The 14,426-nt window shown below is 42.7% G+C and overlaps 1 protein-coding gene across 2 annotated transcripts in view; it reads right to left on the bottom strand.

Moving 5' to 3' along the window:
- Positions 1–540: 540 nt before the first annotated feature.
- LOC139538348 (inactive dipeptidyl peptidase 10-like) overlaps positions 541–14,426 on the bottom strand; it is a 300,215-nt gene continuing 286,329 nt past the window's right edge. For both annotated transcript variants that reach the window (XM_071340300.1, XM_071340301.1), the window contains exons 22-26: positions 13,654–13,753; positions 12,006–12,064; positions 10,063–10,135; positions 9,537–9,610; positions 541–8,973 (exon numbers count right to left, since the gene is read on the bottom strand). In XM_071340300.1, the coding sequence (XP_071196401.1) occupies positions 8,833–8,973; positions 9,537–9,610; positions 10,063–10,135; positions 12,006–12,064; positions 13,654–13,753 (447 nt within the window). In that variant the 3' untranslated portion in view covers positions 541–8,832. The remainder of the gene's footprint in view (positions 8,974–9,536; positions 9,611–10,062; positions 10,136–12,005; positions 12,065–13,653; positions 13,754–14,426) is intronic.

The following is a 14,426-nucleotide window of genomic DNA, read 5'->3' as shown; positions in this document are numbered from 1 at the left end:
TCACCTATTACATCCACTTAATCAGTGTAGATGGAGAGGAGACAGATTAAAGAAGGATTTTTAAACCTTGAGACATGGATTGCGTATGTGTACCATTCAGATGGTGGATGGGGAAGACAAAAGATGTAAGTGCCTTTTGAACGGAGTATCGTAGTAGGTGCCAGGCGCCCTGGTTTGAGTGTGTCAAGAATTGCAACGCTGCTGGGTTTTTCATGCTCAACAGTGTCCCGTGTGTATTAAGAATGGTCCACCACCAAAGAACATCCAGCCAACTTGACACAACTGTGGGAAGCATTGGAGTTGACATGGGCAAGCATCCCTGTGGAGCGCTTTCGACACTTTGTAGTCCTTGCCCCGACGAATTGAGGCTGTTCTGAGGGCAAAAGAGGGTGCAACTCAATATTAGGAAGTTTTGCATAATGTTTTGTACAGTTAGTGTATATATAAGTGCGTTCTAAGAAAAAACGAACTCCATTATTTATCCGTGCCAGTAAACAATTGCATGAGCTATAATTCAGTCAATAACTGAAAAAAATAATCCATTGTCCAACTGTTGCATTTATTAGAATTGTTTTTAAAACCTTTTCACAATTTTGATGACCGTTGCTACTTTACCAACTGAGCCTCTATTGTATATACCTCCTTTCATTTCATAGTACAGGGGCCTTTACCTCATTCCAGTCATCACTACGAAACAAAGAAATTGAAATTGCACTAGCAAACTCAATCATATTTCCAAATTAGAAAAGAATTACAGATCATTAATAATGACGGCATTGTAGAGTGGAATCCTAACTTGATATCCATGCATGTAATTTCCAATTTCCATTTTAAGTGTTATGAAAACAGAATAATGTTTAGAATGGTTAATCGTATAGCATGATTGAACTCATTGTAACATAAATTAATTGATGAATATGATTTATATACAGTATGACAATGATTAATTCTGATCACTCTTCACCAGTTGATAACCTATAGGACGCACAAAGTCTGGGGTAGGCCTACAACTAGATGAGCATGACCTGTATGACAGCACAATGGTAGAACAGGTACATCCAGGAAGCAATTAAAATGGGGAAGCAATAAGATAATTCTTTAGATTCCTGTCTGTGACTTTTGCCTCTGGATATTTGTCTGTGATCACACACAGGTTTGCAAAAATTCCTGTTACTTTCCCAAAAAACCCAGGTTTCCCAAAAAACCCAGGTTTTCGATAACCCGGTTGGAAGGTTCCTAGAATCAGGAGGGAAAGAGCAGAGAATCCAAAATGGAAATCCTGGAAATTTGGGGAAAGTTACACATTTTGCAATCCTAATCTAGCCTTTGTGTTGTCATCTGGCAACCCTTTCATTAGTCGTCAGACACTCAAGTCAGATACTGACACTCCACTCCACCTGACCTCAGTCCTTCAGTCCACGAAGGTCCATGCTATATTGAAGTACACATAAAGATCCTATCAAATGTCAATTTCTTTAGTTACTTAGCAGTACCACTTGCTTGACCCCCATGTCTCTTATATAGTAGAAGTTACGAATATATTTTGGTTGAAGAGTATGGGAAGAATTGAAAAGATATATGGCTTTCAAAATAATGTAAATAAAGGTTCAGGGTGGACAGTAGGGCCAGGACTTATAGGGCAGTACACTATAGAGCCAAAAATGTGCCTGTTAAAGGCTATTTCCGCATCGTTTGCAGAAATCACATTCATTGTAAACGTTAGGGCTGGACTCAATCCGTAACGCGAAGAGCCGCAGTAAAATGTTAAGGTAATTTCCGATTGAGCCGACACGTAGCGTTTACCGTAAATGCAGTCTCGGCGAATGCGGGCACATTGCCTTTAATTTTCAATCGAACTATAACGTGACTCTTCCTCGATACTTCAGTGATACGGATTGAATCCAGCCCTAAATCCCGGCCTAAATGTATGAATCCTATACAAAACACACAACTTTTGGTCAACATGTATATCCCTGAATGAATTGTGTACAATTCTAATCTTATTATGGTGCAGATTTACTAATTGTTGATCATGTATATCAGTGGTTCCCAAACTTTTTATAGTCCCGTACCCCTTCAAACGTTCAACCCGCGTACCCCCTCTAGCACTAGGGTCAGCGCACTCTCAAATGTTTTTTTCTCCATCATTGTAAGTCTGCCACACACACTATACAATAACAGCACGATTTGCCAAGGCAGGATACTCTGAGCGCATTCCAATCCAGAAATCTGGCAGTGGCTTCTGATTAAATTCAATTTTTACAGAACAGCTTGTTGCAATATCGATGAGGCTCTCTTGTTCAGATATCGGTAAGTGGACTGGAGGCAGGGCATGGAAGGGATAACGAATCCAGTTGTTTGTGTCATCCGTTTCGGGAAAGTACCTGCGTAATTGCGTACCCAACTCACTCGGATGCTTCGCTGTATCACATTTGAGTTGCCCGTAAGCTTGAGTTCATTTGCACACAACAAATCATATAATGCTGGAAAGACCTGTGTGTTGTCCTTAATGCACAGAGAAGAGCTCCAACTTCTTAATCATAGCCTCAATTTTGTCCCCCACATTTAATATAGTTGCGGAGAGTCCCTGTAATCATAGATTCAGATCATTCAGGCGAGAAAAAACATCACCCAAATAGGCCAGTCGTGTGAGAAACCCGTCATCATGCAAGCGACGAGTGAAAATTATGGTCAGTAAAGAAAACTTTAAGCTCGTCTCTCAATTCAAAAAACGTGTTAATACTTTGCCCCTTGATAACCAGTGCACTTCTGTATGTTGTAAAAGCGTTACATGGTCGCTGCCCATATCATTGCATAGTGCAGAACATACATGAGAGTTCAGTGGCCTTGCTTTAACAAAGTTAACCATTTTCACTGTAGTGTCCAAAACGTCTTTCAAGCTGTCAGGCATTCCTTTGGCAGCAAGATTCTCTCGGTGGATGCTGTAGTGGTCCCAAGTGGCGTCGGGAGCAACTGCTTGCACGCGCATTACCGCCCCACTGTCTCCCTGTCATGGTTTTTGCGCCATCAGAGATACCAACACATTTTGAACACCAAAGTCCATTTTATGTCACAAAGCTATCCAGTACTTTAAAAAATGATCTCCTGTTGTCCTGGTTTCGAGTGGTTTCCAGAAGAGGATGTCTTCCTTACTTGACCAATCAATCAATTTTCAATCAATTTTATTTTATATAGCCCTTCGTACATCAGCTAATATCTCGAAGTGCTGTACAGACACCCAGCCTAAAACCCCAAACAGCTAGTAATGCAGGTGTAGAAGCACGGTGGCTAGGAAAAACTCCCTAGAAAGGCCAAAACCTAGGAAGAAACCTAGAGAGGAACCAGGCTATGAGGGGTGGCCAGTCCTCTTCTGGCTGTGCCGGGTGGAGATTATAACAGAACTATGCCAAGATGTTCAAAAATGTTCATAAGTGACAAGCATGGTCAAATAATAATCATGAATAATTTTCAGTTGGCTTTTCATAGCCGATCATCAAGAGTTGAAAAACAACAGGTCTGGGACAGGTGGCGGTTCCATAACCGCAGGCAGAACAGCTGAAACTGGAATAGCAGCAAGGCCAGGCGGACTGGGGACAGCAAGGAGTCACCACGGGCGGCAGTCCCGACGCATGGTCCTAGGGCCCAGGTCCTCCGAGAGAAAGAAAGAGAGAAGGAAAAAATTAGAGAGAGCCAAGATTTTCAAAATTTCCATAAATGACAAGCATGGTCAAATAATAATCAGGAATAAATCTCAGTTGGCTTTTCATAGCCGATCATTAAGAGTTGAAAACAGCAGGTCTGGGACAGGTAGGGGTTCCATAACCGCAGGCAGAACAGTTGAAACTGGAATAGCAGCAAGGCCAGGCGGACTGGGGACAGCAAGGAGTCACCACGGCCGGTAGTCCCGACGTATGGTCCTAGGGCTCAGGTCCTCCGAGAGAAAGAAAGAGAGAAGGAGAAAATTAGAGAGAGCCAAGATTTTCAAAATGTTCATAAATGACAAGCATGGTCAAATAATAATCAGGAATAAATCTCAGTTGGCTTTTCATAGCCGATCATTAAGAGTTGAAAACAGCAGGTCTGGGACAGGTAGGGGTTCCGTAACCGCAGGCAGAACAGTTGAAACTGGAATAGCAGCAAGGCCAGGCGGACTGGGGACAGCAAGGTGTCATCATGCCCGGTAGTCCTGACGTATGGTCCTAGGGCTCAGGTTCTCAGAGAGAAAGAGAGAACGAGAGAATTAGAGAGAGCATACTTAAATTCACACAGGACACTGGATAAGACAGGAGAAGTACTCCAGGTAACCAACTGACCCTAGCCCCCCGACACAAACTACTGCAGCATAAATACTGGAGGCTGAGACAGGAGCGGTCAGGAGACACTGTGGCCCCATCCGAAGAAACCCCCGGACAGGGCCAAATAGGAAGGATATAACCCCACCCACTTTGCCAAAGCACAGCCCCCGCACCACTAGAGGGAAATCCTCAACCACCAACTTACAATCCTGAGACAAGGCCGAGTATAGCCCACAAAGGTCTCCACCACAGCACAAACCAAGGGGGGGCGCCAACCCAGACAGGAAGATCACGTCAGTAACTCAACCCACTCAAGTGACGCACCCCTCCTAGGGACGGCATGAAAGAGCACCAGCAAGCCAGTGACTCAGCCCCTGTAACAGGGTTAGAGGCAGAGAATCTCAGTGGAGAGAGGGGAACCGGCCTGGCAGAGACAGCAAGGGCGGTTCGTTGCTCCAGAGCCTTTCCGTTCACCTTCACACTCCTGGGCCAGACTACACTCAATCATATGACCTACTGAAGAGATAAGTCTTCAGTAAAGACTTAAAGGTTGAGACCGAGTCTGCGTCTCTCACATGGGTAGGCAGACTGTTCCATAAAAATGGAGATCTATAGGAGAAAGCCCTGCCTCCCGCTGTTTGCTTAGAAATTCTAGGGACAATTAGGAGGCCTGCGTCTTGTGACCGTAGCGTACGTATTGGTATGTACGGCAGGACCAACTCGGAAAGATAGGTAGGAGCAAGCCCATGTAACGCTTTATAGGTTAACAGTAAAACCTTGAAATCAGCCCTTGCCTTAACAGGAAGCCAGTGTAGGGAAGCTAGCACTGGAGTAATATGATCAAATTTCTTGGTTCTAGTCAGGATTCTAGCAGCCGTATTTAGCACTAACTGAAGTTAGTGCTAAACGTAACGGACGTATACCGTAACGGACGTATACCAGGAGCTGTGCCAGGCCCGCCATGTCTGTTGACTCATCCAGCTGTAACGCATAGAATTCACTGGCTTGTGTACGAAGAAGTAATTGTTTCAAACATCTCCTGCCATGTCACTGATGTGTTGTGAAACAGTGTTGTTTGATGAAGGAATTGTCTGTACAGTTTTTTGGGCCTTTTCCCCCAGCATTTTCCCAGCCATATCTGCGGCGGCAGGAAGAATTAAGTCCTCCACAATAGTATGGAGCTTGCCTGTCCTAGCCACTCGGTAGCTCACCATATAAAACACTCTTATTATTGGTATCTGTTACTTTTATACATGTCTTACTACTCGAAAGTCGTCTTAATTGTCGCTCCAAAAACTCCTGTGGCTTATTTTTCAAATTGGCATGTTTTGTTTCTAAATGACTGTGCAAGAGTGAAGGTTTCATTGAGTTGTGAGATAGTACTTTTGCACATATAACACACTGTGGCTGAGGAAAGGTACTACTCCCAATATAAGTGAAGCCCAAATCAATGTAGTTCTCGTCATATTTGCGCCTCTTCGATGGTCCAACGTCCCTGTCTGTTGTTCTGTGCTTTCCCGGGTAAGGGGGCAGTAGCTCTTCGGCTGCATCAGATTCACAACTGTCAGTGTCCATGCTAGCTGGGCTAAGAACAAATGTAGAATTACTGATGCTAGCATTGGATGTGCTCGTGGAAGCAGAACAACTTGTGTCGTCGACAGGTGCAGGTGAAGTACTGCTGCCAGATAGCTACTGTAATGTTTAGGTGTATAGGCTGCTACATTTACAGTATGTAAGAGTTTTTGCATGTGTCTGTCGGGAGTGTTGTGTTGTGTTATCACGCTTGCTATACAAATACCGGAGGAAAGTGGAGAGTGTGCCTTGAGCTTTTTGCGCTGTGCCCGGCCCACGCGACCTGCGATTTCTGTTAATCTGATTAGTCAAGACATGCAAACTGCCTGTAGCAGCACCCCGATGTGAAGGACACAGAAATTGTGTGCGAGATGACAAATCATGAGGCAAATCGGTCTAAAGAACAGCACTTTGACCCTCTTTTTAACGCTTTGTGTCCATATATTTTATTCGATTAAATCAAAAGTGGTGTGGCAATGCCACACCTGATTGAAAAGTGCTGTGGCAAATGCTGCCTTGCCACATGTTTTCTACCAGCCCTGGTTTATGGAATATATCTCTCCATATTTCTCTCTCTTCACACACACACACACACACACACACACACACACACACACACACACACACACACACACACACACACACACACACACACACACACACACACACACACACACACACACACACACACACACACACACACACACACACACACAGTCTGTAGCCCTCTAGGACCAGAGATGCTCACTCCTGGCGTAGATCCAACTAAAGGCGCCCGCATACTAGGCTCGGTTTGCTCCTAGCAGAACTCGGCTAGGCAAAACGAACATCTGTGCCTCGCGTACTCCCTTAAAAAACCCTCGCTTGAAAAACAAGAAAAAAGCTTCAATATTACTGGGTAACGCTTTACATTATGTGGCCCTTATTACTATGTAACTAACACAGTAATAGCTTAACATAGTAGTTACATAGGTTTTACTAAGTAATTACATGTTAATAGGGTTGTTTGTGGAATCAGTTATTACACAATTGGAACAAGGAATGTGTTATTACATATTCCCTTGCTGAAGGTTATTCCACATGTGTAACTACTGATGTTACTGCACATTATCTTGTTCCACTATGTAACTAATGTTTTGTAATTATACATTTGAAAGTCAAACCAAAATATGCCACTACCATTGAAGCCACATGTAATACCAGGATCGATAAATAGGCTGGGACCTGGAAACAACAATTGTAACAAAGGCACACCCTGTCATTAACTACAGGTTATTTTCAATGTGTTTATTTCTATGTTATGTCCTGGCTCAAAGGCTTTACTGAATGAAGTGTAATGTAAGAACAATGTAGTTACAGAGGATATACTTGTAATTATCATGTATCTACCCAGGAGAAAGCAACGTACTGTAGATGACGGAAGTGCAACATCGGCGGATGTGGTGGATTGAGACCTATCCAATGTTAGATATCTGTAGGCCAACTGCCCCAAGGCCCTTATTGAATTTGTCTTCAGACCATGACCAACTCAATCAGTCTAGGCACAAAGGTGAGTCCAAGGTCAACAAACCGATTATATACCATTGACTGGATCATTCGTTCATTTCTCAATCAATACTGAAGACACTGTGGTTGGATGTCATTTGTGCAAAATACCTAATGGTAATATATTTGTTTTTCTGTGCTTTTTTATTCATAATCATCACTAGAGGACAATCACAATAACCCAACACCCACATCCCCCCTCCCGTTAGAAACAGCTAAATTAACAAGAACAAGCATTACAAAATCTACCCTTGGAAGAAAAATAAACCAAAACCAAAATCAACTGGAAAATGTACAAGACATACAGGTCAAATCATTCCATTCCCATAGACTAACCTATCCACGAGATCTGACATATCTAAAAAATATATGTATGTACACACTGCTGTAGACATGCAAACCCCTTACTTAGGCCTACACAATGTCACTTTATGGCCTTTGTGACCACTCTCTACTCACTGGAGTTATAACTGGTTTATGACCTGACCTTATAACTGATATTAACTGTCTATGAGACTGCACTATGTCATATTGCGTCTCAAAGGACTGAGCTGACACAGGCTGGTATGAAGCTGCTAATAATGAATGGCTATGAATGCCAGTACGTGGTCTTACGGTCTTATGTAGCACATCATAAGGCATTGGACATGTCTACATAAGACCATTGTTTAAGTGTGCCCTGTTCTTTTCAGGACTGTTCTTTTCAGTGGGGGGTTGACGATGAGAGAGCATTCAGCAGGAATTACACTTATTTGTGGACAACGTCACAGTGATGGTGAACTTGCATTGCCTACAGTATGCCTCTGAAGAGCAGTGGAGCATTTCCTTGTGCAACAAGACCAAATAATATTGAGGGGGAGGAATTGAAAAGGGTACTTCATCTGTGTTTGTCTCTTCCCAATGACTACTACAACAAAGACTAACAAAACTAGTGACGCTGCAAGGGGAAAAGAACCATGCACTTGCAAGTGTGGATGTTGCAAAGCTAATGGCCGCCATCGGTGATGGAGGCAGTCTGCTATGTGCTTTGCCGAAAGTGATTGAAGTGGCATTTTGGATTAGTGAGAGATCCAGCTTGTAGTCTCGACAATGCCAGTCTCCATTGTCTTTGACAGGTGTCCTTGGAAGTTCTCTGAATGAAAACACATGCACACACAAACGTACATACGCAGACACACGCACAAACACTATCAAACTCTCTTTCGCAAACTAACACAAACGATCTAATGTACACACGCACACACACACACACACACACACACACACACAGACACACTAGAAGCATCAGCAACTCTCACTGTCCACCTCTGTCTTAACACTTGGTCCAAAAGCCACCAGCCTTTAGTGCAGGCTTCAGCAAATGTTTACAGAGAGGAAGTCCTGCCAAAGTCCTGCCGAAGGTTCCCAACACATCATACTCCTACTCTTCTTCCTCCTCCTCATCATCATCGGGCAGTGGTAGGATCTCTTCCCTGAGACACTCCCTGTAGAAGTTGGTGAGCGACGCGAAGAGGTGCTGCCGACTCCGCTGGGACAGGAAATGACCCTCATCTGGATAGAGCTAGAACACCACGACATAAGCACAACATTTGTTATTCATTTTTTATTATTTCACCTTTATTTAACCAGGTTGAGAACAAGTTGAGAACCAGTTGAGAACAAGTTCTCATTTACAACTGCGACCTGGCCAAGATAAAGCAAAGCAGTGCGACAAAACACAGAGTTACACATGGGATAAACAAACGCACAGTCAATAACACAATAGAAAAATCAGTATACAGTGTGTGCAAATGAAGTAAGGAGGTAAGGCAATATGAGTATAACATGAGTACAACATGAACACAACATGTGCAAAGCAGCATTGGTGAAAAGCTTTTACTCCTATTTCTTTATACCACCACTGTATGGATGTGTGTAATTACTTTCTTTTCATCACAGTAGCTGGTGGTACTGTATGGTTATGGTACTACATACAGTAACATACTGTACATAGTTTTGTTTTTGCTAGTGTACATTCAAAGCAACCATAGCTTGAGTAGGCTTATGGCTTCATGTATCTAGTGTACCTGCACGCTACACAGTACCTGTATACTGCAGTACAGTGTGCAATTACTTTCTCCATACCTGCATTGAGTAGTTTGCTCCAACTTTCACAAGGTTCCTGATGAGCTCAGCAGTATGCTGAAAGTGAACATTGGCTGAAAGAGGCAGAAGAAAATATGTCAGCAGAATTCTGCTTGAATCATCACAGGGAAGAGAGGCAAGAACACATTTTAACATAAAACATGACAGGGTGGAGATGAAATTACCTTAAATAAATTGGTCTAACTTGAAACATTTGAGATTTCTTGGGGCTGATCCATTCTCTGTACCATGGAAATGGCCCAATTCTTGACTATGTTTCATGTATTCTATGTCCCATATATTATTTAAAAAAACTCATATTTCATAAATCAGTCATTTTTGTTACAAGTTCTTCAGTTGTGGCAGTTTTTGTAATTGTCAGGTTATTGCTGTCTCACGTGCCGTCTGGCAAGAAGCACACTGCAGATTGGTCATACAAAATAAAGAACAACACAACAGCTACAAAACTGACCCCAGATCAATGCGGAGGTCTTTTTTCCGTGGTTTCTCTTAGTTAGTCACTCACCATCTGCTGTACCGTGGACAAGCATCAGAGTCTGTTCCCTCAGTGGCTGGACGTTCTGCAACACGCTGGAGAACTGCAACAGAGCCACCCATAGAAGTGTTAAGAATCATAAACACAGTGTGCTGGCATGCTGTGAGAAGGGAAGGTCAAGAGGAATTCCTAGCGAGAGGAGTGTAATGGTACAGACGGTACTTTATTCCTGCGGTATGGACACTGTCATTGGCGGCAAGTACGTTTCTAGTTTGGAGAAGCTAATTGTCACCGTAACAATGCAACTTTATAATAAAGCATTCCATGCATCATGGCATTTGCAGACTTATGTAGGATAGCCTACTATTCCTAATGTGGTAGATTGGATAGTCATAATTTAGGCTAATAATATAACTCAATAACTGGTCGCAAAAGAGACATGGATGGCTGAGCTCGCAGTGGCATAGAATAGGCCTAGGCTATATGAGATACGTTTCTTCTTTCTCTGCACAGGAATGAATTCTGCTATATGACTGGAGACGTGAGCAGAATCTTTTTTAATACAATACAAATTACAGGGTAGTCTACTGACACTGACAAACAGATCAATAAAAACAATGTTGTCTGATCATCGGCCTACGAAAAGGGGAGACACAAATACAATATGATGTCCATCTAAACTAGAGGAGGAAATGATTGTCCAAAAACAAACTTTCAAGTGGCACTTACCCAACAATGATAAAGAGTGAATATGCGCACTCACTGCCGATATGGACAATGCTCTCCTCTGCATGGTGCCAATAAGATAGGCTATAATGTTCGCTCAATTAAGTTGAATATTTTGATCATTAAAAGACAGATTACGGTATTTTCATTGTCTTCTCTTTGCAGCAATAGCCATTTGCTTTCCAAACTATGTTTTTCTTCGATTGTATTCGGAAATATTGCAATACGCCTGGCTGGGCCTCTACTTTTCACTGACAGTCGCAACTCAACAATCATCTATTTTTTAGGCTATTTGCCACACACGCTGCCCGGGCCCTTCAGACTGTAGGCAATGCGATTTTAAACAATCCACACCTTTTTTTTCAATCCACAGCCTGTGTGGCCAAATCATGCTTTCTGTGGTAGTAGCCTATTTTAAATTATTTTATATATTTCTGTATAGACAGGAGTAGGCTTATTAGGCTATTTAAATTTGGCAATTTCACTTTAGGGGAAGCTAAGCTTCCTATGTATACTGTTATAACAAAAATTCCTAATGGTTGTGACTGCTATGTAAGTTAGATTGAGGGTTATTGTGCACAATCTGGATTTAAGTTAGCTTACTGTGCAAATGCAGTCACTCATAAATAAACAGCTTGATTTATCTGACAGGCGCTGTAATTGAATTAATTGATATCAGGCATAAAATAATCAACGATCAATCCATTGTAAATTACAATAACACAAGTATACAAAGTTAAATTGTATGCCATAACAGTATGAACTGTGTCTTTTAACCTTAGATGTCACCTTCATAAACATTGCCTTTTTTTTGTCTGTATACCAAGTTAGTTTATTTATTTTGTCTAGAAGTCATGACAGTGGAACAGCAGTTCTCGGGATTTTACCTGCTGCAGTTCCGTCTCTCTCATCAGTGTAACTGAACCAGCTGTTTGACATAGCGGCAGATCCACACCGCGGGGGTGTCTGGGAAAGCCAGACGTCCCCTTTCAGCAGCTCGTCAAAACATGAACGCAGTGCGATCTAACAAGTTAATGCGCCACAGTTACCGTGGAGATGAGTGACAAAGTCTCAGCGCTCTGGAAGCATCAAAAAAAGAAAAGGGGGAAAAATTCTGATGGTAGCGACACTCAGTAACTGCAGGAGCTTAACCGCAAGCATGTCAGCAACGATATGGCGAGACGGCTTTCAAAGAGCTAAACAAGATTGACGGCAAACAAGTGCAGGGAGGCGGTAAGCAAACGCACCTGATATCTGCTGTCGTCCCGTAATGGCATGCCAAGGTACCTCTCGGAAAACGCTGATGCTGTTTAATAGAAAGTAATACATTCCAAACAGGATGGCAGGTACAGACAGAGCTTCAGTGTTTCAGGTGCATCTAAGTGGTACTTTTGCTAATGCTATACAAAATGTGATCGCTGTCATTCTGCATCCAAACTACACTGAACAAAACTATAAACCAACATGTAAAGTGTTGGTCCCATGTTTCATGAGTTGAAATAAAATATCCCATACATTTTCCATATGCAGAAAAAGCTTACTTCTCTAAAATTTTGTGCACACATTTGTTTACATTACTGTTAGTGAGCATTTCTCCTTTGCCAAGATAATCCATCCACCTGACAGGTGTGGCACATCAAGACGCTACTTAAACAACATGATAATTACACCTTGTGCTGGGGACAATGTGCAGTTTTGTCACACAACACAACCCCACAGATGTCTCATGTTTTGAGGGAGTGTGCACCAGAACTGTTGCCAGAGAACTGAATGTGGATTTCTTTACCATAAGCCACCTCCAATGTCGTTTTAGAGAATTTGGCAGTACATCCAACCGGCCTCACAACCGCAGACCACGTGTAACCACGCCAGCCCAGGACCTTCACATCCGGCTTCTTCACCTGCGGGATCGTCTGAGACCAGCTACCCAGACAGCTGATGGAACTGTGGGTATGCTAAAACAAAGAATTTCTGCACAAACTGTCAGAAACCTTCTCAGGGAAGCTCATCTGCGTGCTCGTCGTCCTCACCAGGGTCTTGACCTGACTGCAGTTCAGCGTCGTAACTGATTTCAGTGGGCAAATGCTTAACTTCGATGGCCACTGGCATACTGGAGATGTGTGCTCTTCATGGATGAATCCCAGTTTCAACTGTACCGGGCAGGCAGCGTGTATGGTGTTGTGTGGGCAAGCGGTTTGCTGACGTCAACATTGGAGGTGGGACTATGGTATGGACAGGCATAAGCAACGGACAATGAACACAATTGCATTTTATCGATGGCAATTTGAATGCACAGAGATATCATGACGAGATCCTGAGGCCCATTGTCGTGCCATTCATCCGCCGCCAATACCTCATGTTTCAGCATGGTAATGCACAGCCTCATGTCGCAAGGATCTGTACACAATTCCTGGAAGCAAAACATTTTCCCGTTCTTCCATGGCCTGCATACTCACCAGACATGTCACCCATTAAGCATGTTTGGGATGCTCTGCATCAACGTGTACGACAGCGTGTTCCAGTTCCCGCCAATATCCAGCAACTTCACACAGCCATTGAAGATACTGGGATCTCTATGGTTCAATCGTCAGTCATTTGGTCTCTCTGTGTGGCTCATGTGTTGCCATGTATCATGTTAATGTACAATTTGAACAGTATCCAATTCCTTATTGAGGAATGTTTTACAAATAGGACAATCTCCTACATAAATGGTGCCCTGTGTGAGAAGAATCACCTACATAAATGATGCCCCCAAGTGAAGAGGATACCCTACTTAGGTGTCAACACTTCAGTCACCTCTCCTTTCCTTTCCTACCCCTCTATCCATCCTTGTGAAGTGTAATATCTGGAATCCGTCAATGGAACGGACATTGGGACGTCCAAGCTTCTACTCACCATATAGTTTCCAGTCCGTGACGGGGGACATTGCTACTGAACATTTGAACAGGCTGTCGGTTGATTTGAGCATCATTAATGTAATATAGGCACCATAACCCTGGAAAACAATCAAAACAACAAGAAACAAACAAGTAAACAAAAAAATGCCGTTTCCGTACAATCCACAGAATCGGGACCGCTTTATCATTTTGAAATCAATCAAAAAACATTTCAACTTTTAATAAATCCCGGGAAACTGCAAACAAATAATATGAAATTTGGTCCTGAGTGCGTTTCTCCTAAAGTCATTAACCCTATGAGACCCATGGTTGCAAAAATGCAACGCTGCCTACAGGTCATAAAATGTACAGCTCATCAACAAACAAGCATGCTAAACACTACAGAGTGCATCTCCTTTGACCTAAATGTATCTTAGTAGCATTTGTTTTGTGTCAGTATTATTCTTGTGGCATCAGTAGCCCCTGAAACATTAGAAACCTGTCCACTTGTCTAAGACCACACTGGTCCCCTAAACATGCATATGTTGGTAGCCATCCATGCAAGTACATGACTTGAACATTTGCTTACTGTCTTCTCTAAGATGTAGTGATTATGTATATATATATTTTTTTGAATCAAACATTCTGAGCCAGAGCTAGAGGTCATTTTGTAACTGTGGCAAAAACACATCATTGGGCTTAAAGTGTGTTGCAACACAGACATAGTGTCACATTCATATGTTGACAGACAAGTAAGAGAGATTATTTCCCTTTCAAATAATGCAAATATGG

The sequence above is a fragment of the Salvelinus alpinus genome, chromosome 14 (genome assembly GCF_045679555.1).
Source record: "Salvelinus alpinus chromosome 14, SLU_Salpinus.1, whole genome shotgun sequence".
Classification (NCBI taxonomy): domain Eukaryota; kingdom Metazoa; phylum Chordata; class Actinopteri; order Salmoniformes; family Salmonidae; genus Salvelinus; species Salvelinus alpinus.
This window is presented reverse-complemented; position numbering and strand designations above follow the sequence as displayed.